This window comes from Pieris napi, chromosome 16 (assembly GCF_905475465.1).
Source record: "Pieris napi chromosome 16, ilPieNapi1.2, whole genome shotgun sequence".
In the NCBI taxonomy this organism is placed as follows: Eukaryota; Metazoa; Arthropoda; class Insecta; order Lepidoptera; family Pieridae; genus Pieris; species Pieris napi.
In genome coordinates this window covers 3,181,630-3,208,951 of record NC_062249.1, presented here as the reverse complement: position 1 = coordinate 3,208,951, position 27,322 = coordinate 3,181,630, and the positions used below count along the sequence as shown (strand labels likewise).

Here is a 27,322-nt window from a genome sequence, read left to right as displayed (position 1 = left end):
TTTATACACATATAGACCTCAATTATTAGTGGTCTGGTGAACAGCTTTCAACAGGAAAAAAAGCCAGCGATTAGTAGCATTCGATAAAAGAAATTGAGATAACTTGACCTGACCTAAGTTTTTAGAAAGTGCATCAAAAGACCTCAACAAAGACCTAGGCACTTAGCTATTGTTTTAATATTGTTTTATTTTGCGCCATTCTGCGAATACTTTTATGTAACAGACTTGACAATTATAATGGGTAATACTTTTTCTTAGTAATTAATTTATTCTTAATTAATGCATTATATAAAAGGCAGTCGTATTTTTTTAGCGCAATAAATCTACATTATTCGTTCCTCCGATACTTATGTACACACAAATTAATTTACACGTAAAAATATGTTTTGCACCTATTACGCGACGATTCATATATAACATGATACATAAATAACAGACCATATTATTTTCTTTACTTTTACGAAAACGTTTTTACTTTTTTGATTAATTTTACGGCCAGGCTATAAAATACTTTAAAAAAAATCTATTACCCTTATTTGCAGCCGAAATTTTGGTTGACCTCAGATCACTTTAAATAAGTGAAACATCTGCATAATCTGTTGTAGTCACAGAATACTATATAAAGAAAAAAACAAAATACCTGATTTCCCTCCAAAATTGCCGAGTGGTGATTGATAGTTGACAGTTTTGGTGTCAGCGATGCAGCTCATGACCAGTAATACCACAATCAAATATTGATGAATCATTTTGTATGGTTCTATTAAACACTTTTACACTTAATTGCTAAAGAAAAACGATATTATTAGGGACTGTGATCTAAGGTAATTTTTATTCTAACACTGTTACAACATGAATTGGTTTCTCTTTATTTAAATGTAAATGTAATTCTTTCTTATAAAATTTTTAATGGATTTTAAGAGAGCATGCACGATACATTGCAACTATTTTTGATTAAATGTAAAATAAAAGTTAGCCATCTCTCTGTCAGTCGCAACGTTAGGTTTGTCAGGTGTAAATAGGTGTATTACAGTCATGTGTAGCTATATTCTATGGTTGCCAGTTAAAAAATGGCCAAAGGGCGTTGTTGACAAGCTTTCAATGAATAATTAAAGTTGCTTACTTTAATCTTCCTCAACATTCATTAAAAAAATTGGTGCCTAATCGAGCGGTGGGATACTACAACAGTTAAAATACCTAAGTTATTAGAATAACTAAACTGTTCTTAACAATTATCAAATAGGTTGACATCATATGACATGTATTAGCTACCACATTTTTTTCACACATTTAGACATAGACATAACTATTATTACTAACAAAAACACACACACACAAAATAACAATAATCAAAGAAAAAAATAAAATAAACAATATAATAAGAGATATAAAAAAAATGTTTCAAGTGTGTAATGCGTGTGTGCTGTGGTTGTAATTGGTCCTGGCTATTTAAAACGTCCTTTATCATAGTTTTTTAAACAATAACCTAACCCATAACTTGTAAGCATACCACTCAATACGTTTCAATATGTTAATGGCACGCGCAAATTTTATGAATGCCTACTTGTTTTCAATTTCAATTAATTAAATCAGTGGTAACCTTTTCGTGCGTTACACGATCGGTCCTATAACTCATTAATATTGTTTTCACTTAAGATGACATTAAAAAATTTTAAATCTTTAATTAATAATGCGGAAGCGTCTTAAAAATTCTTTTTAGATATACTTATTGTCAAGTTGTCGTTTGTTTTTTGTCTTTTAGACTTAAATAATCGGACGAGGCGATGTTGAGCGATATTTGGTAACACACAATGCTTGTACGGCGTGGTCTGCAATTTCCACTTGGGCCTGGCTGCTGCAGGATGAGGAAAAGGCCACCATAAGTATATACACTTAAAGCTTTCGATTACGTCAGGTAGTTTTATAGAGAGGTATTTGATAGACAGGTAGAAGATAGATCGGACATATTAATAATTAACCATACATTGATTGTATAGAATTTGAATTAATTGGCACAATAATAATAAACATAACCTAATGGCTGTAAGTTGTATTCCTGGCGAAAAAATGGTATTGCCGAAGTTTCATTAAGGATTACTTTATATAGAGACTTATGATTGTCTCAGTAGTTATAATGATATTATAGTATTTAGTTTAAATTAAAATATATTTGTGTATGCATTAAATAAATCTTATATATAAGTAAACACGATAATTATATAAAATATATTATAATTCTCGTGTCACAATGTTCGTTCCCACGGGTACGACCCCTAAATTTTTTTTTTTAATAACATACAAAAATACACACAACCCTTATTTTTCACCCATCTACGATCAACCCCTATTTTTGACTTGAACTCTGATGTTTATATAGAGAAAAGTTCACAGATAAACCTAAAAAGTTTTCATTCCAGAAAACCGAACAGTCTCTGGGGTAGTATAGCAAAATGTTCCATGTTGGTATCATGGTATGTACTAAAAAGGTAGGCTTATGTAAAACCACATTAAGGAGAAACAAAGTTCGCGGGGGCAGCTAGTATTTACATAATAATTTTAAAGAAAATTCGGAGGTTACCCATAATTGTGGGATAAAAATACTTCCTTAAATAACAATGCATCATTACGAATTTCGACATTGCGTTGTGACATGAACAAACAAAATTTCAAAATATTTACAACATTGTTATAATAAGTGTTATTTGGTAAGTCTTACATGTAACGCTATGAGGATAATAACGTATTAGCGGGGAAGATAAAAATCACGTACGTAACATTTTCAATGTGGCATAATGTCGGACGCTGCTTTGAAAATTAACGTTCACTTTAGTTCAGCATTCGTTTATTTCGCTGTCAATTGCTAGATTGAAATTTTCCCGCGCTTTCATAATGGTGTAATTGAAAACTACTACTATTATGAGGGAACCTTAAGTTGGCGGGGGGAAATTAAGTTTTTGCACTTTTTTTTGGCTCTATCAACTGTTCGTTAACTGTTCTTCATTGTTCTATCAAAAAAATTTTTTGTTCGTTCTTATTTTATTTTTTTTTAATTATAAAAAAATTGACCCTCAATTTGGCACGAACTATAGATATTTTGATATTTTTTTTCTTTTTCTAATAGTTTAGAACTATTCAATAACTGTTCGTTCAAAATAAACAACTGTTCGGCTTTCATTATCCTGTAATTTAATAATAATTAACTTTTTTTTATAAATCTTAATTAAATGTTATTGCGCATGCGCAGTATCAATGCGCATAGTTCTCATAAATTATGCGCGGCCTATTTGAATTAGATTCAAAGAGACAACACAACAATAACAGCAACAACAACAAAATCATCATCATCATCATCATTGACGACCATCAAATATCAAAAATATATTAAAAATTTAATTTCTTACATTATTTTTCTGCATGATTATTAAAAATATTATTTTATACTCAAATATATGCTTAGGTCAAAAAATGAAGAGAAAAGTTCATAAAAATTTAATTATTTGATTAATTCAGTAATGTGATCTGTCATAGTTATTTATTATAAAGTTAAAATCTTAAGTGTTTAGTTTACTAATATATCTATCGTTATTTAATGATTGTTCTTTGGCTAGTTTAAGTGCATCGGTGTACAGTATTTTAAACTCTATTCAAAACCAGCTGATTTTTGCTATATTTTTCACATAATGATGAATAATTTATAATAAGGGCTTACGATGTGATTATTTTTAACAACAATAAAAGATGTATTGATAATAAAGAACTTTTCTTGTTATTTCTTTTATCTGATAAAAAAGTCTAATAGATTATTCATTAATTGTGTATTTTTTCTGATTTGTTTATTCACAAAATAAGAAATATCCATATGCTATTTTATAAAATAGTCGTATAATATGAAAACTGTAATTCGAGATGAATCGCTAATACGGAAATAACTTAATGTTACGCGTCGTTTACGTTATAATTAAAATCTTGTTAACATGTGTTGATGAGACTAATATAAAAACGACGATTTTTTTTAAAATAAATAGTATGCTGAAGAAAATGTTATTATCGATAAAAAATATTTTTATTTAACTATTAAAAGTATCGTATCATTAAACTTTATTGTTTTACTTAATATACATAATTTACTTTCTATTTGCAGAGTTTATTTATTAGATTTTGATATTAATTTTAAATTAAAATTCTTTTATATTAATTTTGAAGTAAAAATCTCAGTCAACTTATAACGTAACTAGTACAGAAAAAATTTGTTAAAGTTTTCGTATTCGAAAATGAAATTATATTATCATCTATTTTAAATGAATAATTAAAAATATTGACTGAGAATGAAAAAGAAATTGGTTCTAGAATATATTGTATCAATATATAAATATATAGTTTGCATGGGACTAATCCTTTTCTATTTTTCTCAAGCAATATATTTAATCAGGAATGTTAAAAGAATGGATAAGTACAAGAAATACGACTTTAGATGTTAAGAAAGAGTTCATTTTGTTTGTATAAAATTACAAAATATAAATGAAAGTAAAAACCGGGTGATGATGATGATTTTGTTGTTGTTGCTGTTATTGTTGTGTTGTCTCTTTGAATCGAATTCAAATAGGCCGCGCATAATTTATGAGAACTATGCGCATTGATACTGCGCATGCGCAATAACATTTAATTAAGATTTATAAAAAAAGTTAATTATTATTAAATTACAGGATAATGAAAGCCGAACAGTTGTTTATTTTGAACGAACAGTTATTGAATAGTTCTAAACTATTAGAAAAAGAAAAAAAATATCAAAATATCTATAGTTCGTGCCAAATTGAGGGTCATTTTTTTTATAATTAAAAAAAAATAAAAATAAGAACGAACAAAAAATTTTTTTGATAGAACAATGAAGAACAGTTAACGAACAGTTGATAGAGCCAAAAAAAAGTGCAAAAAATTTATATCCCCCCGCCAACTTAAGGTTCCCCTATTATGAACTATGATTAATCACAAACACCGCCATTTCGAAACGAATCTATAATCTATGAATTCAAGGAGTTAAGGAATTTGTCTATGAATCATCTAGCAATCTATGGTTCGAATGCCACAGATGACGCCAAACTCTTGTCTTTACTCTAGGACATTTCACGTCCATTGTTTCCGCCTATATTTTTAAATTAATAAATTATAAAAGCATTCATATTATTTTTTAATTGAGGAAATTAACTTAATGGAAACGCCAAATAGTTTACCGGTTTTATTGCACATAAACGTACAACTGGCATAGCTTGCGTATTTTTAAAATTTCTCAGAATATAATAATTTAATAGAATTAATTTTAACTGTTTTGTACATTACAATTACCTGCGTATAAATTGCTGAAGTGGTTGTAATCTATTTTAATATCAACAATCATTTAAATCCATTTATTTTGAGTTATTTTAACTGATGAGATTGAAAACGAAATGAAATTTTAATCACATTTTTATCCGGTAAAAGTTATTATTATTTCAAACACATAAAAATAATGACTACCTATTTTATTTATTCTATTATATATAATCGATCATTTGCAGAACTGAAATACAGATAATATTCCCACAAAGTAAATATACCTGGATTTTTTAATAAAATTTTCACTTCTTGTATTTGTAAAGAATTATTAAGCTAATATTTACTTGTATATAATTACGTTATTAAAGGAAAAATGCAATTTCCATTCGGAAATTTCAAAACGCCATAGACGCAACTAGTCTCTACCTGTTGGTTTACATAATTATGTAATGGTTTACTCTTACATAAAGTTAAGCGTCATTTTAACTGGCAACACTACCTGTTAGATTAATTTCGTAAATCTTAGAAAAACTATGTTTTTGCAACACACTAAAAAGCCATCTGTGTATTAGCGGTGTTCGCACATGGGTTAACGAATATCCTGACTTCGATCTCAGTGAAACCATATACTGTATATGTACTGTACTAGTATATAAAACTTTACTCACGACGGTATAATGCATAGTTATTGCATCAAAGTAAAAAATAATAAAGAATGTGGCCAGCGAAGCAAATACTAAGAGAACTCGATTGGTATTTATTAAAAAAAAAGAATATGCATTAAATGTCAAATGACTAATAATAGCGAGAGGCAAGACGTTTTTCAATAAATGATCATCGCATTTCGTAGATTTGAGACGGTAATATTATCTCTATTTCTTGAATTGACGTTTCAATATGATTCATCACACTAATATTTTACCAATCAAACGTATCAGACCGATACTAAATTAGACATTGATTAGCTCAGAGGTAATAATTTAATGAGATAATTAAATAATGACACATTATGTAATGACATAATTGTTGATTACTCTGTATTAGTTATTAAGTAAATCGGATGCGATATGATTCCATTTTTAAATCATTTTAAAGTCGATAAAAAACGATATTTTTTCGTTTTTCAGCCAGATATCTCTGTCTAAAAAGTCTTTATTGCCTTTGATGTTAGTTATTCTAATCTTAAACATTTTTTTCTTTATTCAAACGCCTTTATTTTTTACTGAATAAATTAACCTTTGCCGAAGGTGAGACTGATTTAAAGTGATGCATCTTTTATGACATACTTATCAAACCTGAAGGTCCTTTTATATTTTATTAGTTTAAAGTTCAATTTAAATCCGGTTAAATGATTAAAATTTGATTACTACCTGCTTATAAAACTTTAGTGGATAAACACGTTTTGTTATGAATATGTACAATATGTAAAGTCGAATATATATAAAAATTATCTTTAGGAGTTCTATTTCGCGAACAAAAAACTACTTAATTAAATAACGTTAAATTTATATTCTTTTTAATATGTAAAATTTACTAAAACTTTAGTAATCCAAAACAGATTAAATACATTTATGTTATAGTTATTAAGAAAAATAAATAGAAATTTCGTATGCGACTGCTTTTGGTTTTTACGCGTCTGGTGACGTCACAAAATATATGCACACGCAAGTCCTGTCACTTTCATGTCAAGGCCAAGGGAGAGCCACCCTTAGTCGATAAAAAATTAAAAAAAGAATTTAAAATCACGCAAATAAAAAATACATTAAATCACAGTCAACCTTAATCACCCGAAAAATACACGATTTGAATTTCGAACTCGCGCGCTTGAATACACGCGTGCGGCGCGAGAGTTGTAGTTCTACTAAACACTTTTAGTTATTAAATAAGCAAGCTTTACGTAACCTTCAGATTGAGTCGCATTCTTGTGGTCAAGCGTGAACAACTGAAGATGTCGCAAACTTTGCTTACCAAATGTTTTTATTGACCTTTGCAAGGTTTACCACAGCCTAGAGATTTGGGTGTTATTAGATATCGTTATAGCTATGGTCTAACCTAAGTCAGACGTCCCCTGACCTTCTAATGTATGTTGTATACTATGTCAAAAACCTGAAACTTTCTCAGTGTGACACATAAGTATTACTCACATATCCGGGAAGCATATTATATGTATATGTTTTGAATAAAAAAATATTATAGTAATTTTAAGCTTTATTTTGACATTTATTTGCTGTAATAAATACTATTCATTGTTTAAAAAAATTATGTTTTATTAACTATGTCCTCGTCTCTTTCTTTCAAAGTTTCTCTTGTTTCATCTTCCTTCTTTGATAGAGGACAAGTCTTTTTTTATTTTTTTATTTATGGTATTATTATTAATTACTTGATATGTCATGGGGAACATGGTGTAATGGTTGCAGCTCCATACAAACGTTGTGAAAAAAAATGGCGATTAAAAAGAGTGGCGGAGAGTTTATTGCCAGTTCTTCTCTTCCGTTCTACGCTCTTGATTTGAGAACTGGCAATAAATGTAAAATTAGAAGCATTAATATGTATTTCGTTACTGACGAGTCATAAGTGTACATTATGTTACCTATAAGATTAAATTATTTTTACTTAACTTCAAGTTCTCTTAAGAAACGGGTAAAAATATTATAGCTAAATGAAATTGTTTTACTAATAACGTACCCATACCAAATTGTGTTTTTCTAGTTAGGCTTAAACAACTAGTAAACGTACAAAAAAACCAGTGGCGCTACAACCGTCATCAATCATATTTATACATCATTTGATTTATTCGAATTGGCAACCAGATTACCCTACCCTAAGACTGTTTAAAGAAAAAACTTTTTGACCGGATTGAAGTTATGTATTATATATACAACTATTTAACATAATTTTAAATTTATCCGACGTTTCGCGTGCTTTACACCGTGCGTGGTCACGGTGAGTGAAGACAAAAGATGTTGAATGTCAAAAAGTATCACAGCTGTAGAGAAAGTTGCATTATCTGTATTTATTTCCCCGGAGTTGGTATCGACTAAAAGATGGAGGGTTTTGGCAAAAATGGCTCACGGAATCCGCTCAATCCGCGAAAATAGAGGACAGATGTGTAAAGGTTATGTCAATCAAAGACAATACTAACTTGACTGTTTTTCAAAGCTCGTTCAAAGCTCTGTTATAGGCAAGCAGGCCTTCCATGCCTGACATACGCCGTCGAGTTTTACCAAAGCTCGTTCAAAGCTCTGTTATAGGCAAGCAGGCCTTCCATGCCTGACATACGCCGTAGACTTTTACGATCTAAGGAAGACAGCTTTCCTCACGATTTTTTCCTTATAGTCATAGTGTTCAAATGCGCACATAGAAAATTCCATTGTTACACAGCCGGGGTTTGCAGACCTCAGAGAGAGTGAAATAGATATGAGAGTCGCACGCTGAAGCCACTAGGCCAAAACTGCTCTTAACAGGGTAAACTTATGGATATTTTATTTTATATTCTTCTCAACAGTAACTTAAGCGTGAGCGTTTCTTTCGTGAGTTTTTGCCACGCACCACCACTATGTGGAACTAGCTGCCCACTGAAGTATTTCCGAACCAATTCGACTTAGGGTCTTCAAGAAGAGAGCGTTTCAATTCTTAAAAAGCAACGCACTTGCGAGAGGCTTCTGGCAAAGTAATGGTCCATGTGAACCTCGTTTGCCCGTTTGCCGCCTGATATGTAAAACTCGTATAGAAGATAAGAACTATTTCTCATTGTCTTCATAAGGAAATTAAGCAAATGTCACCTTTTAAAACATCGCCCAATAAATTGCCCAACTCATGGCTGGATTAAAGTCGCTTTATATTGTTAAACAAATTTATTCATTTTCCGTTTCCTTGAAATGTTTGCTTTACATCGATGTTGCCATTTTGAGAAATGTTTCTTCCACAAAGAATCCATATTATCATTACTCGAATAGTTTCGAATCATCTTGATATTAATGCCGCCATGTTTGGATTCATTTTAAATTACAAGCAAATTATGTCGAATTAAGTTATTGCTGCAATGAATCACGAGCTGTGATTTAAAACCAAACAAAGTGGAAAATTGCAAAATTTTAACGGAAAATGAAAAAAGTGAATGCAGGAAGTGACCCAGAATTCAATCCGTTAGAATGTATTTGTAGGTATTCGAGCTGCATTCATGAAAATCTAATTGCAGTATTTTAATTTTATTGTCTCTTTCTGTCAAATTGTGTTTATGCTGTGATGGAGAGTGACAGATGTGTAGGTACGTTAGGAAAGTGCAAAATTTACACTTGTTTCTACTTAAATCGTCTAATAATACTATTAGACTATTAACAAAAGAGCAGTGTTAGCCCTCTGATTAAGTAAGCGATTTTCAAATCAGAGATCGTTGGCTCGAATCCCGGCTGTGTTTGATTCTATGTTCATAATTAAGACTTGCTTGTGAAGGAAAATATCGTGAGGAAACCAGTAAGTCTTAGGATAAGATTCAGAGACAAGACTAAGTTTACTCCCGTATGTTAAATCGAATAGGATTATATTTAAATTAATGGTTCGCGCTAAATCTCAGTATTGAAACTGAACCCTTAGAGCTAAGTAAAGTAAGTCAAGAAAGAACGATCAGACACTTGCTTACAAATGACTAAATGCTCCGTGTCCCTAGAGGTAACAGGGATTCATACAAAAGTCAAAACCTAACGAAGTCTAGCAAACAACGTAATTAATATATGCCATCGCAAACAATTAAAAAACTATTTTCATTTTAATAAATAATAAACAAATTTACGTAAGACGCAAGCAGTGGACTTTCTTATATTAATTATTTAATTTATTAAGAATTTTAATTAATCCAGACAAATTGCTTCAAAGATAAGTCAAAATATAAATAAAAATTATTGGAAAAATAATACGATGATATTATGCAAAACGCGGAGACGGCCGGACCAAATCGAGTATTTTTTTTATTTATTCCTTGAATTCTGAGGATTTTTTATTCCGCTAGGCTTTTATTCCGGAAAAGTGAATTATCTCTAGCATAGCAAAATGTTCCATATGTTGGTATGTACTAAAAAGGTAGGATAAGTAAAAATCAAATTAAGGCGAAACGAAGTTTTCGGGGCCCTTGACGTATTTAAAAGTTATTTTATAAGACGTGGCAGTAGTAAGCTTAGAAACAAAGTTATGTTTAAGTAATTGGCTCGTAATAAACAATAGGAAACATAAGAGAAAGTGGTTCAGACAAGAAATGAGAGCGAAATTGCAATACACCAACGCAGGCTCCAATTTAAACGATCCTGTTTAATGATTTATTTGTTACATGGCATAATGCGATTTCATTTACATGAGAGTTGCTAAAATTTTCTATTAGTTGGTTAATCATATTATAAAACAGGACTAAGTATAGTCTGTCCGTCTTTGTTACCATGGTTACAGTTGGGTATGAAAAACTGATTTTTAATCATTGATTCCAGACATAAATTTTATTGTATATAAATATATTTATAATTTTATTGTAATATTTAACCTCAAAATATAGCGGCCAAATTCGAAAAATCCATGACGTTTTCAAACTCTTAACTTTAAAAATTTAATCTTTTGATGTTGTATTTGACAGGCTGTGACAGATGTGAGAGTCATACTTAGCTTCTAAGTTCCCTCTTTCTTTCTTTGATTCCATACGAGCAATTGTTTGCATATAACGGTCAGCGGGGTTCCAACGATCTTAGCAGGGGTGTACCATGTAATTTAGTTTTAACAACATCGGAATCTCGTTTGTTATAAGAACTAGTTATTGTAGATCAATGTTCTCAAAGCGACGTCCGTAAAGGGCAAGGTCTCGTACTAGTATTTATAAATCGCCTTTATTCCTACTGAATGGCTGTAATTAATCGCTGTGTATTTGTCTTGTGTACAAAGGAAGGTTAAATTGGCATGTTATGTTGGGTTGGGAACAAAAGCAGAAGACAGTGTTACAACGTGTACGTTGTATACGTACAAACGCGTATGAACTTCTTAAGTTTCGGATGATGATGTTATTATCTATAAATAAATCAGTAGCATTACAATCTTATGAAGTCTGAGCCTGAGATTTCTGTATCTGGTCAATCTAATAGACAAGCAGGTGATCAGTCTCCTGTGCCTGAAACACACTGTCGACTATTTGGGTCTAAGGCAAGCCGGTTTGCTCACGATGGTTTCCTTTACAGTCGGGGATCGAACCTAATACCTCAGGGATGAGAGTCGTACACTGAAGCCAACAGTACTCTGTTGTTAACCGTACTAAAATTATTTATATTACTTTATGATTTATTTGAATAGTAACGCTCAGTAAAGTTTTTAAATACTTATTACACGTCAATTGTATGCGTTTGACTTGTGTGGGATTGGTCAAAAATATATTTTTATGTCAGATTATCACATGTTAATCTATGGAATCAAATACATAGTAGAATTCATTAAAACCTTTCAAAAGATCATAAGCGTCAAACTGTTCTATCCTCTTTTGGCTTTTTTAAAGTCGTTCGAATAGGTATTTTAGCGCCATACTTTATCGTTATGTATTCCATCAGTTAATCTTAGATTGACCCGGCAAATGTTTGTTTTGTCATGTATGTTATTTCTAGGAAACATTTTTTTAGTTAAATAAAAATAACTATCTACTATATTCAAAAATAGAGGTTCATCGTAGAGGGGTGAAAATTAAAGGTTGTATCCATTTTTTAGTACCTCATAATAAAAAATAAAAATGCTATCCAACATTTTTTTTTGTTGGGCTGGACACATCGTGTCACTTAGGGGTTTGAAAGATAGATAGTAGCCGATTGTCATACTTACTCAATATGCATAAAATACCTCATAAGAATCGGTCGAGTCATTTCGGAGGAGTATGGGAACGAACATTGTGACACGAGAATTTATATATAATACAGGAGTCTCGTTCGTTTGAATTAAAAAAAGCTTCTAATGATTTTAGCCTCTTTACCAAGGTCCTAACCAAAAACCCATTGACATTTAAGTAAGAAGGCGTAACAAATATATAAAGGAAACATATTAAAAAATCATAAATTAAATATAAAACGACTGTTTGAATCTCTTGAAAATAAGGCATATTTGATTGGCATGACTAATCTAACGACCTTTTTATTAGACTGAATCTTTTGATGATCTTTTATTAAAATATGTTTTAATAATGTATTAGTAAGTGATATTTGAATAAGAATGATCAGTTTTGTATTTACGCAATTTGTTTAAATAAACTTGAAGGCTATTGTTGTATTAAAATCGAATTGGATTACTCTATGATAGTAAAGGTGATATCAGACGGTTCATTTTTTGTTCATTTTCACCTTTCATTCGGTACATTTCACTCGAAATGAAATGTCTGAACAAAAAATGAAACACGAGTGCCGAATGAATTCATTAGTGAACCGATCCAACAGTGTTGGATATTGGCATCCGGTATCTTTCATTCCCACTCCGAATGAACGAGAAATGAACGGTCTGAACACTGAGAGAACGTTCATTCGGATTCGGCCATTTTGTTTCGAGTCCTGTAGTTGACGGACATCACGTTGTCGACGAAATTATAACTTTTTTTTTCTGTGTTATTGTTGTTATATGTTATATATGTTATTATATTGTTTTCATGCAGCAAAATGGTGTTCAAGTGGAACGATCAAAATACATTACTTTTTTTTTAAATAAATTTCTTCTTTAGATCCATGGTCGTACCCACCACCTTCGACGTTTTCTTTGCTTCTTTTTTGTCAACTCTTTGATTAAATGATCACAAATTAAACTAATTCCAAGACGTACGACTTCATTCGATGACATATTTAAAAGAAAGAACAATGAATGTTCATTTCTGTATCATTTCGTCTAAGCCGTGTGAACATAGAATGAAAAAAAAATGAAGTGAATTCGAGTGAACAATCATTCGAGTGAACCGTCTGATATCACCTTTAGTGCCATTTAAATTCAAACGTATTAAAGATAATTTTAGCCGAAAATTTTAACACGCGTTTAGGTAGTTCTAACTAATTAAATATTGTAAAGTAAATTTATTCATATTGGTACGTACCAATGATGTCAAAATGAAATTATTTTGTTTAGTAATTTTTGCTATTGTGTTAAAACATCATATGTATACGTATAAATATTGCCGGGTAACAAAAGTAGAAGTGACGAAATGGCCCGGTCCAATGGCAAATAGATAGATTCAAAAAACGCTGATCAGACGATATTATAACTGGAGTGAACAATACAAACAATGGATGGAAGTATCGAAAAACAAAATTGAATAGCTAAAGCTGGAGGAGGCTTTTGGAGGAGGCTTTTGGAGGAGGCCTAAAAGCTCAACCAAATACTGAACTTTTTATAGGTTTAGATAATGTAATATAGGCTTAATAATAATAATAATCAAGCGCAATTAAGTTTAACAGTTTAAACCGATAAGAGACAAAAGCCAGCCCACACTTTGACAGATAAAAATGCATCACAATATTGTATATTTTCGCGTGAATATATGTAGTATATATGTCACCGTAAAATTGTAAACACCGTTAGATTGTAATCTTTCTCGCGAGATTATAAACTGTCGAAAGATTGTGAACCTCACCGTACTGCTTACAATTTAACGTATTATTATTCGGTAGATTGTAATCTATCGAAGTGAAACCGTCAAATTGTGAAACTGATAGCACCTCGCGCGCTGATTCGTTGAACGGAATATGCCTCGCGCCACCATATTTGTTTGTTAATTCGTTCGTTGTCGAATGTAAATTGATTATTTTGATGAATGTGAATTGATATCGTGTTGAAAGTAACTCACAGATTACAATATTACAATCTAACGGTGTTTACAATTTTACGTTAACATATATAGGGTAGACCGAGGCGAATCGGATCACAGGGCGAATCGGATCAAAATAAGAAATGTGTTGATAATTCAAATATCACATTCACATAGAACGCACTCAACCGGCGTTTTGTGTCTCTCCATTTACTGAGCACCTCCCGACATAAGCAGTATTTCGATCGCGCTTGTGGATCAGTGGCAATACCGCTCGTCAGCCACTCGGTTTTTTGTGTGTGTCGCAATTTGGCGCTCATCTAAGGTTACGTACTTACGTTTTCTTTGTGTCATATGACGGATTTGTCTTAAAATTTAACTACATTGGTTTATATTGTTAAGCAAGGTGTTAATATTGAAGAACCAATTCGCTTTTAACTATAATCTTAGAGGTTAACGTCTAAAATATTTATTTCAAAAGTCTTAATTATGGGGCTAATCGGATCATATCCTTAGGGGCGAATTGGATGATACTTTTAAACTGATTTATTACATGTTTGAGGTTATTGATTCATATTTTTTTCATGACCACTGGAGAATGGTGTCAAGAAAAAATGAAAGAGGCTGTAAATTAAGTCCAGAACAAAGAGTTGACCTTGCGTAAAGCTGCTTAGAGTTTTTCAGTACCGTTCACGAGCTAACAGAAAAAAAGGACCATAATATATATGTGAATTATGTGCCAATAATTAAAATTGATCTTATTATTATATATTTTTACTGATTCCAAAGTTATTTAACACTATACCTTAAAATTTTGTTATATTTTGTGCACGATCCGATTCACCCCATGAGTTGGGGCGATTCGGATATTTTCCTTTTTTTAGTTTTTAATAGCTAATTAAGAGAATATATGTATGATTTAATTTTTCAAATATTTATTGCATAGCTAATTGTTACTTCTTACGATTCTATCAATAAAAATAGCATTATATAGCACTTTAGTATGATTTACTCAACCTCAAAGAAAAAGTGATCCGATTCGCCTCGGTCTACTATACCTCATACAAGATTTTGAAAAGTCTGCAGCAAGGGGCTTATAGGCCAATGGCAAAGGATGCAATCAGATATGTGCAGAATGCGTGAAGAGCCTTGCCGGACGGCCGGTTCAAATGTCAGTTAGCTACTAAGTGAACTGGCTTGTGTCTGATTTAAATTAAAATTTACTCACTGGTTAGCAGAATATTTGAATATTAGCAATTAATTATTATTTGAGTACATAGATAAATGTTGTTACTTACTATTCGTACTCAGTAGGTACTTACCCCGACTGTACAGCAATGAATCTTTCTATGTGCAATTTATTTGTTACAGTTAAAGAAAACATCGTGTCCCCAAGACCCACAACGATGTGTTTCAGGCACAAACACAGAAGACCAAAGGCGATACAAGGCCTGTTTGGTGGTCTCTTAAAGGGTTGTAGTGAAATTGGATTAATATTATTTTTTTAGAACGGTAGGTAATAGGGCAGGAGGCTCATCTGATTTTAATTGATACCGCCGCTCAACTACACTCAATGACACGGGGATTGCGAGTGCGTTGCCTGCCTTTAAAGAATTGATAAGCTCTTTTCTTGGAGGACCATAAGTGGAATTGGTTGGGAAATACTTCAGTAGGCGGCTGGTTCATAGTGGTGGCAGAAACTGCCTTAAAAAACGTTCAATTGTGGATCGACGGACGTCGAGGTAATAGTCGGGTAATCTTTCGCATTCTGCCTCGACGTCCGATCCGGAACAACTCCTCTGAATACTCTCCGTGGTAAATGCGGTAGAAGATGCAAAAAGACCCCACATCTCTACGCAATGCCAAGGGATCAAGCCGCTCGCTCTTATTATTAGTACAGTTAATACAAATCGTAATATAGGTAGCCAAAATATTTAATGAAATTAGATTATAGGGTTTATTAGAAACGGAATTAAATTTATTAACGTTAACGACCTTAAGGTCCAAGAATAAAAAGGATTAATGATATGTATATCAATAGAGGATGTGATGGCATTATGTGTTATATATTCCAAATATAAATTTAAAGCATATCTATATAACCAAAGAATACACACATATATTATATACCTTTTAATTTATGCAGTTTGAATATTAAAATAAATTATAGAACAAGAAATTTAATTTACACTTAGCCACAAAAGATAACTCGAAAAATTATCATCTGTGCCTATAATGACACTTCCCTATTCGTTAATTGTGACATTTGACATTCATTCTTAATTCATCATTAATGGCCATTAATTCATGGTATGATGATGTTCAAACAGGATGTCGGACATTAAATTTAATTAAAATATATATATTTGAATATAGATATGTATACGTAACTATGCGAAAAAATTATATGGTGATCACTCTTCCAATATGTGCTATTTAGTAATCATTTATTATTTTTTTATTTAAATTAACTCATTTCTGTGATATGGTGTAATTGTTAGATTTTAGTTGTGATTACTACATATTTTTTAATAACCCAGATAAATTTTTAAGCTTTTCTAATAAAGTTTTTAAAGAAGGAAATATCAACAAGACGCTTATATCAGTCCTTATCATTTTGATAATTGCCAAAAGATGCGTTAACAGTAGTGTATGTAGAATTTCGAAAACTAAATTTGTATGAAAATTATAGTTCGTGGCGACAAATTTTAACAAATTTCAGTTTAATGTTAAATATTGGGCCACTAATAAATATATATATATACAGCTTACGATAGCTTGGCTCCAAATCAGCATCAAGCGAATGGCTGGAATACTTTTTACTCCTACCTGAAACAATAAAACACAACCTTGAGACAAATGCTATATTACCAAATTGGATATAAAGACTTCTTCAACTATAAATAGATATTGGATACATTTAACCCAAAAGACTGTAAAATATTTGTTATTAAAACTCTATACATTGAATTTTTATGTACTATGTAAAAACATAATGTTATTTTTTCATAATAATTTTATATCCCTTGTTGAAGTAAATCTCCTCATTTGATCGTAATTAAATCCAGTACAAAGGAACATATTTCAAATACAATGAGTCAGAATAGTTCTATAGTCCAGTGAGCTGAAATCTAAGATTACAACGATCCGGCGGGAAATCATTCTATATTCTTGCCATAGATTATAGAACTAGGACTTTCAATCTACAGATAAGCTTTTAATATCTATATCTTTCAGTTAAAATAGAGGTTTAATATGACATGGTTTTGCCTTTGACATCCTGTATTTTGGACAGATTGTTTGCGTTCAAAAATATATGTTAGGCAGTTAGGCACACACACCTAATAAGAAAATATTTCATTAATAACAATGTATTTAAAGAAACTCAGAATTAAATTATTTAGTATTGAAATTAGTCATTAATACATGTCAATGTGTAATCTATATAGTCTATTTTGTAATTGCTAGAATATACTACATTATACAAAACAGAATAATAAATGCATCGAATACAGAAATATTTAAATAATTAAACATTTGACGACATTTTTATTGAAATGTTGATGAGATTTTGCTGATCTATTTAAGCGTAAAATCATAAATCACTATTAAACCATTGACATTTAAACTTTTAAAAAACGAATAGGCCATTCCGATTTATGGCAACAATATTATTATGTCAAGGTCGTAGGAAATCGAGATGGCAATTTGACGTTATAGGATATCTGTGGTAATTATTAACATAATATAGCTTCTCTATGATTTATGGAGTAACATTGTAATTTGCATATTAATTATTAATCTAATTGGTTAAGCTAATGGCTTAATAGGTCAAAGTTAAATAGTTTAACGTAAAGGTTAATTTGTCGCATTAATATCTTTACTGATCTTGTTTCCCTGGGTTCGATTCTCAGAGCACTTAACATTATGGTTTCAATAAAGCAAACATCTGTAATCTTTTCTATAGTCTAGTCCTCTATAATCGGACCTCTATTTGGGTAATTATAAAGTTTACGTATTTTTCTATAGGTACTTTTATTGTTTTTGTAACTGGTAAATTACCCACGTAACATCGCACTTAAATTTACGCACCTGATAGAAATAATGCACTAAAATCTCTATTGTATATGTATAAAATTCTCGTGTCACATTATTCGTTCCCATACTCCTCCGAAAGGGGTCGACCGATTCTTATGAGTTTGTTATGCATATACAGTAAGTCTGTGAATCGGCTACTATCTATTTTTCAAACCCCTAAGTGATAAGTACCACCCCATTTTTTTTTTTCCAGAATTTTTTTTGTTTTTTTTTTTTTATGATAAATACATACAACCCCTTATTTCCACCCCTCTACGATTAACCCCTATTTTTTACTATTGTAAATAGTTATTTTTATTAAACTAAAAAAATGTTTCCTAGCAATATTAAACAACGTTTGCGGGGTCAGCTAGTATATTTATATAAGGTTATACTAGCTACCCATATTAATACAGATAAGCTCTGAGATAATAGATATAATAAAGATAATCTTTTCGGTAAAACTGTACATAATATGAGGTGCATTGAACAGTAGTTATTTTGTAGAAGCCTTGGAGGTCCCTTTTATAAAAAGTAGATAAACAAAACCAGTTAGTCGGTCGCTTCTGCTATTCTCATTTGTTTACGTATGAACGAAATTAACCTTGGGTAGGACAGTGGCCCCTTTGACTTGTGGTCGTAAGGATTCTTTAAATAAAATTGTTTTCTTACCAACAAAGAAAGATCATATAAATGAAATTCTCTATCGTGTAGATATCCAGCGATAAGCGGTTCAAATCGTCGTCGATGAGTCACTTTCCGAGCTGCTTGATCCTTTGGCGTTGCGTAGAGATGTGGGGTCTCTCCGCATCTTCTAATGCATTATCACAGTAGGTGTTCACATCTAAGTGTTTTTTAGGCAGTTTGCCGCCCACCACCACTATGTGGTACCCACTGAAGAATTTCCGAACTGATTCGACTGGGTCCAAGAAAAGAACGTACCAATTCTTAAAAGGCCGGCAACGCACTCGCAAGCTCTGTGGTATTGAGAGTGTGGATTTCACGTAAGGTGAGTCTACCCGTTTGGCTATTGTTCTATTCAGGGTTGTAAACACGTGTGTTAAATTCTGATGCCATAACTTCTGTTACAAATGAAAATGCATTTGTTTAATGAAGTTATGTAATATAATTATAATTTATACCAACAATAATATATAAATATGTAGATTGATTAAAGATTCAGCAAAAAATTATAAATATTTTATTCGAAATGGCCACATTTGGCTTTTACACAGGCCTTCAATCTGTTTGGCCACGAATCTATGAATTTACGCACTGTTTCCAAGGGAAATTTATTCATTATAAGTAGGAGAGCTTTTCATGACTGGCCTCGCGATTCCTTTACCGTTTGGAGAAGAGTTCATAACTGCATAGTCGGTGTTCGCAGTGAGGTGGTGAGGAGTCACATTTGTATTCAAGGGTTGCATTGAACTTTTTGTAGTGATCACCAAATACTTACATACAATGCACTATATGTTAAGAATGACTTAAGTCCATTAACAGATATTTAAAAAATCTTACATAAGATGTGACTAAAACATCATAGTAAATATTACAAACTATTGACCGTAGAGTAATAAGACGCCTTAATTAATGTCATGGTTTTCTATATTTATTTTTGTTTTATTTGTTGAGGCCGGCTGTACCATCAAGGAACAAACTTTGGTTCCTTGCTTCATAAAAACCACTGCAGTAAATTACAAAAGATTGTGTAGTTTACCACTTCATACAGATTACAGTTTTTTTTAGTTTAAATATTTTTTACAATTCCGTAAATATTATGTGATAATGAAAGAGGAGGATGAAGCGTATCAGTCTTTTGCTTTGCTAATTATCGTATGTTTTTTTTGTCGAAATTGATCTACGTAGATAATAAACTACGGAGGCAGTTACAGAAATCGTGTGGATTTTGAAATTATTCGTGTCTGTCCTAATATATGCTGATTGCAGACAAATGTTTACCGAGAAGTGGCAATTATTGTTCTAAGTACTACGCAATCTAGAGAAATCATCACACAGTATTTGCTCAAATGATTTGGACCGTAATAAATATTAATATGCAAATAGATTAATTGAGTTTCTGACTATGACGTTTGACGCAGAATCTGTATTTAAGTGACGAAATTCTTTTTCTGTTCCGTCAGATATAGAGGAAAAGAGAGAGAACCCTGCTATAAATACCTTCAGCATAAATTGAGTCTATTTGCTCACTCTCCACGCTTTGCAACGCATCAATGTCGACAAATTCAGGTCCTTCTTCAATCGCAGGTTCTTCTTCATTATGTTCATTCAAATCATCATTCTCTACCCATGTTTCGTTCTCGGCATGTCTCACTCGATCACTCGTTGATTGTCGTATTGTTCGCTCTTCCGGCTTCTTTCCCGGAAGGATGTCGAATATCGAAGGTGCTCTGTAGTTATTGCTCGCGAGGCCAAGCTTCTTCTGTATGAATGCCTCTAGGATCTGCTCTGTGATTTTGTTCTGCCTCGCCAATTCTTGGATATCTGCGGAGAAAGGAGAATGTCAGATAAAAATGACCGCGTGAATCAATTGATAGGAAAAAGAATTTTGAATATCGTCGTCATTTTTATCCAGTTCTCCCTTCTCTTTGGGATACACAATCCTCTACATTTCCTAGACAAATGGATTATAAAAGAATTTGTGTTTCTATGTTCTGAAAACTCTTTGTTAGGCTCTATAGGAGACCCACCAATAACAGTTGGGTACAGACATAGTGATATATCTGTTTCAGGGATATTTCTTTTGCTTTATTTTCTATACGCAATAGCATTATGTAAAGAATGTAAGTGATCTAAAAGTGAAACGCTTAGAAGACTGGAATTATTCTCTTTAGTTAGTAATAGTAGAAGAGATGGTAGCCTAGCCCAACATTATAGGCATCGATTCAAGAGACAAGGCCCATCGATTATGTTAACTGAGGCATCTTAGCGCATGGGCCAAGGTCGGTGAAGGAGCTTGAGCCGGCCTAGTGATCGGATACCAGAGTGGAGGAGGATTTTCTTCAAAGCCAGGACAGGGAGCACTGGAATACTCTCATTTCGGTGGCTAAGGCATGTTTTGGGTCGCAGAGCCAGTGGATTGAGTGAGTGAGTGAATATGGTGACGTCTTGATTAAATCATAGATCGTGCTACCTTTGAGGTTGCGAGTTAGGCTCGACTTTTTGGCAGTTGTTTTCTTGAAGTGCTTGTTGCAGTGAAAATTTAACAGTGTAAATTAAAATTTATTGGTACATTTACCAATTGTAAATAGTAATAAAAGAAGAATCGTATGGAGTTTTACCATACGATTCGTATAAAGGACGTTACAATTAATATACCATACATATAAGAACAATAGAATTATCAGTTAAATCTGTGTCAGGAAGTTGTGTATCCAATAAAGGAAGCTAACTGCAATGTAGATCGCTTTGTTCTCAATCCTTGAACAAGAATTGGAATTTGTTTAATTGCTACTTGTTTTGAGTAAATATGACTTTAATTAGACAATTCATGGACAAACATGGCAACAATGTGGTCTTTGAAGAATGAAGTAGATAAGATTTTTTATATATCCTCATGTATTATATGTAGACTTCTTGCTGATTGGTTTTCTATTCGATACACTTTTGATAACGACATAGAGGATATATTTCTGCTGTGATTTGATATAGTTCTATCAATATTGTCTATGTCGAAGTGAGGAAAATAACCTCAATATTGAAATTATTTTAAAGATGGCTATACACACATATACACGGTAGGCCTGCTGCTACACTTAAAATGTATTGTTTTGATAACCAATGTGTGGTTACAGACAAAAACGTTAATTAAAAATATTGTTATAGAATTTTATACATTCATACATTGCTACCGGTATTTCATAACAAATAAATTGTAATATTTTTAAACAAGCTTTTAGTTTTAATTTTTTTTATACTTATTAGTTGTGTAATTGTATGCCTCCTATTTTTTTTTATTTAGTTATGCATTTTACCCTAATTATTTGTTTTGGTTGCCTAGAAGAGATCTGAGAGTTGTTAGAGAAAAGGCCGACCGATCCTTAATTTATATTATTTGAATAATTTGTAAAAATATGCAATACTGTTGTAATAAAATACATAACGTATTTAACGTAGAGTGTAACGTAATTAACGTAATTACTGTAACATCCGTGAAACATTTTATTTCAATTATATAAGTCATTGAATTATTAATAAGTTCAGGGGCAAATGACCTTGGAAATCGAGCTCATGTCTAACTAATAATAATATTAATTAACCTAGTTTTTGATTGTTAAGATTTGTTATATCTTTTATCTGCACGATCTCTGTTAGTATAATTGAAGCTTAAAGTTTTATGAAAGCTAAGCCCCACAAAATATGAAACACCTCATAAAAGAGGTCGTAAAACAAAAAAGTTAAAGTAGAAATGGAAATGGGCCGGTCACATTGTCCGCATTTGTGATGCCTTGGTCAAGAAGACTTGGAATGGCCCAGTGGGAAGAAATAAGAGAGGACGCCCACCAGAAACTTGGGAAGATAGAATAAAAGGGAGAGCGAGGTATAGAGACAAGTGGAAAAATTTGGAGGAAGACTGAAGGACTGAAGTGCGTCGTAGGTCGAGTACTAGTGTAAAACATAATTACATGGACTTAGTGTAGTTTAGTTAAGTGTACTCGAATAAAGGCTACTTTTATTTTTTTATAAGCCCCACCAGACCAGACATTGGTTCCCCATTGGGACATTCCTGTGTTGTGGGTGACCAGATACTCTTTCCTGGTTCATATATACGTGAAACAATACAAAAGATTAAATGACTAAAAACAAGTAATTATTTTTATATAAACAAAATGTAAAACTAAGACTTTAAAAGAAAATTCAAAAAGTTGGCTGGCAGCATTAAAGGTACAATGCCAAAGGGACCTAACTTTTTAAATTTATGTTAATTATCTACTTTTAAAATTTTAATTATTATTATTATAACTATGTACATAGTATTTAAAATAAAAAAGACTTACATATACATGTGTAAAAAAATAAGACCTTACACTACTAAAATACTGTATGTGTGTGCGTGTAAGAGGTGTGTACATGCGCTGTCCTGTTATTGTCAAAAAGCATAAGTTTAAAATAGAATTAATATAAGATTATACTAAAACAGTAACGCCAGAATCTGTAGCAAGAATTCTGTGGAATGGAAGTCCAGAGATTTAGCTGGCTTTTTACAACTTTGATGGGTTTGTATCGCGAAAATTTGACAATCTCCGATATACTACAATATCGATTCGAAGTTTTATAAATTGATTAACACTAGTATTCAACAACAGTTTTAAACGCATTTTCTAATGTCAAAGGCATTCAATACGTTACTGATCGTACACGATTCGGCAAGTTCACGAAAACTATCACGTTTATAGTAAGGCCAACTTATAAAATTAATTATTTTGAACAGCTCTCTCGCTCTCTCTTTAGACGAATTCCACAGAGCATAGTAATAGCACTATATCAACTCAAATTTGTAAGAGCGAAGATTCACAATTATAAATTTCAAGGTTTTCGATATATGAAATAAAATACATACGAACGTACTGGCATATTTTGTCAATTGTCACTAGAAGTAGCGGATTACCTACTCTCAAACACGGAATCTTACGTTTTAATTGAATCAAAATTGTATATTTAATATGTTGTAATTATGTTTTTAGCACATTTTTGACAACTATTTACCAAGCGTGTAAAAAATCTGCATAAATCCTTCATTACGTTTTATACATATAAATTATATCATAATAGATATAAGACGAGAAAAAACCTATATATTCATATTTTTTTGTTAGTGTTCTCTCTTGGAGCTTCCATTATATATATTCAAAGAATTACTTGAGACTTGAAGATTACAAGGAAAGGAATTTCTTGCCCGTCTTTGCTTTGAGATTTGGCAGTCAAAGTAAATTTAGACAAAACAGTGGCTACACCTGTTAGGTGATCAACCTTCTGTGCCTAATACAGACCGTCAACTTTTTTGGGTTATGCCTTAGCATGCCTGTTTTCTCACTATGTTTACCTTCACCCTACAAGTTTCAAGGCCGTTACTGCTCAGCCGGGGATCGAACCGACCTCAGGGATGACAGCTGAAGCCACTAGGCCAACATTGCCCTTTTTTATTCTAAAAAAGCTATTAAAGCATTGCTGTTTAATAATTAGCAAGAACTAACTATAGATTGCGCGTGTTCATTCTTTTAATTTTGATATTAAAAGTCTTCTACTTCTAACTGTTAAAAGTAAAACTAAATTTGTGTCTTGTAGAATTAGGACAACATAAGAAAAATTCAATAAAAATGCAATATCGAGAAATGGCTACCTTTTTAAGAGCCAAAAATGCAAATTGCAACATAACGCATAACGATAATGTTTATACGTGTGCAACAAGTATCATCTTCCCAAAACTGAGAATGAAGAAACATTATTTATTGACGTGTTGTTAAATAAAATGTATTAAATCCATGTATCGTAAATTAAGAAAAAATCATACACCACATTTCAACATATTTGACTCTCACATAAAACGTAATGGACGATTTGACTGTTGATTACCTACTGGAATTTTAAGCGCATACCATATTTATTTGTTTTTTTTTTAAAGACAATTCACACCAATTTACCTAGTCCCATGCTGAGCTGGTGAAGCTTGTGTTATGGGTACTAGGCAACGGATATACATACATATTATAGATAGATAGACATATAAATACATATTTAAACACCCAAGACCTAAGCACAACACCAAATGCTCATCACATCGATGTTCGTCTCAGCCGGGGATCGAAGCCAGGACCCATGGATTCGCAGTCAGGGGTACTAACCACTAGACCAATGAGTCATCAAATATAATATTTATTTGTAGTAGAGTGATATATTCTGTTTGGCTATAAATGGCGATTTAATTTTTTTTTAATTTTGTGGTTAAAAATGTAAAGTAGCAGAACTTACTTAAACAACATATTCGCACGTATAATCAAATAAGGATTTTATATTATTAAATCGTTTTTATTTATGGTAATTCGGAACAAGGACTAAATCGTATCACCTCGACGTCCGTCGTTCCACATCTACCGCACCACCACTATGTGGAACCAGCTGCCCACTGAAGTGTTGCCCACTGAAGTGTTGCCCACTTGCGAGCCTTTTAGCAATGTGAGTGGCCATCATGTGGTATCACTTAACATGAGGTGAGCATCCTGCCCGTTTGTCAACTGTTTTATAAAAAAATTGGACTCTCATCGCTGAGGTTTTACATTCGAACCCCGTTTGTGCACCAATGGAGTTTCTGTGTAGGCAGTTAACACTCGCCCGTACGGTGAAGGAAACAATGGTGAGGAAACCGGCCTTAGATCCAAAAAGTGTGCGTCAGGCACAAAGGACTGTCTGCCTATTAGAAAAAACTAATAATAACGATACAGATATCTGAGGCCCAGACTTAGAAGGTTGTAGCGCCATCGTTTTTTTTAATGTTATTTTTTACCATTTCAATAATAGACACTGGGATAGATCAGTTAAATAAGAATATTATTAAAATACTAGCGGCCTCTGCAAACGTTGTTTTATTTTATTGATAAGGAACAATATGTATGTACATATACATTGTTATATGCCTATGCGACAATTTGTGAAAAAATGTGAAACGACAGCTTAACAACTTAGGTTTTTTTATGTATCTTTAATGTTTTATCGGCTTAAAATGATATAAACTATTTGTACGTGCCCATTTATCTATTAATTAGATATAAAGTTGCTTTTCGACATTTTAAACGCCGCTATAATCAACGTTAAATAACCCATAAATAATTAAATTGTTTTTGATGAAAGATAAAAATGGACAGTTACAAAATAACAATAATTAAACTTGAACTTTATCTATCGCTTAGACTTCTCGCAACATTGTATGTCATCACAATGATGTAGGATGATATTTATTTGTTCCATATTTAAAACAGGTTGTAAATGTTCAATAAGTTCAATACTGGCAACTGTGAAATTTGAAATTATAGCCTATGGACATAGAGTCTAGCCTCTACATTTGTGGTCAATTGAATCGATGAACGTAAGCTTTAGGTCAAGGACCTTTCAATTTTTACTCTATGCAATCTATAGCTATAGCAAAACCTGTCAATTAAAAAAGAAGAAAATGTTGATCGTAAAAAGTGTTCGAAATTTAAATTTTCAAACGTAAGGTTAGCTTAACTTTCGCATGCCATCCCAAGGATAACCAAATCGCAAAATATTTATCACGTTTACTTGACCTCGATACAATGTCAATGCGCATTGCCACCTTATGCAACCACGCTGAAGTGAAACCAATACAATGGGTAGTAAACAGACACTGACGTTTTCTTTCATCTCTCCAAGTATTAAAAGAAACTACCGTATTGCTTTAAAATATTTATTTAGAATCCGCTTTACTGCATATCACTACATAGTATAAAATAAAGTCGCTTTCTCTGTCCCTATGTCCCTTTGTATGCTTAAATCTTTGAAACTACGCAACGGATTTTGATGCGGTTTATTTAATAGATAGAGTGATTCAAGAGGAAGGTTTATATGTATAATAACATCCATTAAATAGTGGAACTGTTATTTTTGAGGTTTCTAATGTGATGTCGTAAATAATTACATTTTTTCTGCTTTCATTGCAAACGATTTATCAAAATATCCAAATTATTATAACGCGTGCGGGCCACGGGTAGTAATGAATAAATCAATTTTTGAAAAAAGAATTTTTTCAGTGAGTGACATAGGCTATATATTTTATACCCGTGCGAAGCCGGAGCGGGCCGCTAGTTGATAATAAAAATAACGGGTAACAATCATTTCTCCATTGTAACTCTTTAGGAGAAGATTTCTAAGAACCCTTTCGTCTGATACCATTCTGTATGAGGAAATTAAATAATGTAACTGTTAATATTTCTAAAGCGTGGTTTAAAATTGGCGCAGTAGATATTACTCAAGAATAGATAAGAGTTTGTTCGATTTAAATTAAGAGTAACAAAAGTAGCTTAAATATATACGTCTATTTTAAAATAAAGTATTAGAAAACGCATTGGAACGTTAAATAGAAACAGTGGCCGTTCAAGTAAGCAAAGCTCT

The 27,322-nt window shown here is 32.1% G+C and overlaps 1 protein-coding gene across 2 annotated transcripts in view; it reads right to left on the bottom strand.

Moving 5' to 3' along the window:
* The window catches only part of LOC125057265 (C-type lectin domain family 4 member F-like), a 68,380-nt gene that overhangs the window by 14,279 nt on the left and 26,779 nt on the right, over positions 1 to 27,322 (bottom strand). The window contains exons 2-3 of one of the 2 annotated variants that reach the window (XM_047660848.1): positions 20,360 to 20,683; positions 16,874 to 16,930 (exon numbers count right to left, since the gene is read on the bottom strand). In XM_047660848.1, coding sequence (XP_047516804.1) covers positions 16,874 to 16,930; positions 20,360 to 20,683 — 381 coding nt within the window. The remainder of the gene's footprint in view (positions 1 to 16,873; positions 16,931 to 20,359; positions 20,684 to 27,322) is intronic. The other variant, XM_047660849.1, reaches the window with a different exon arrangement.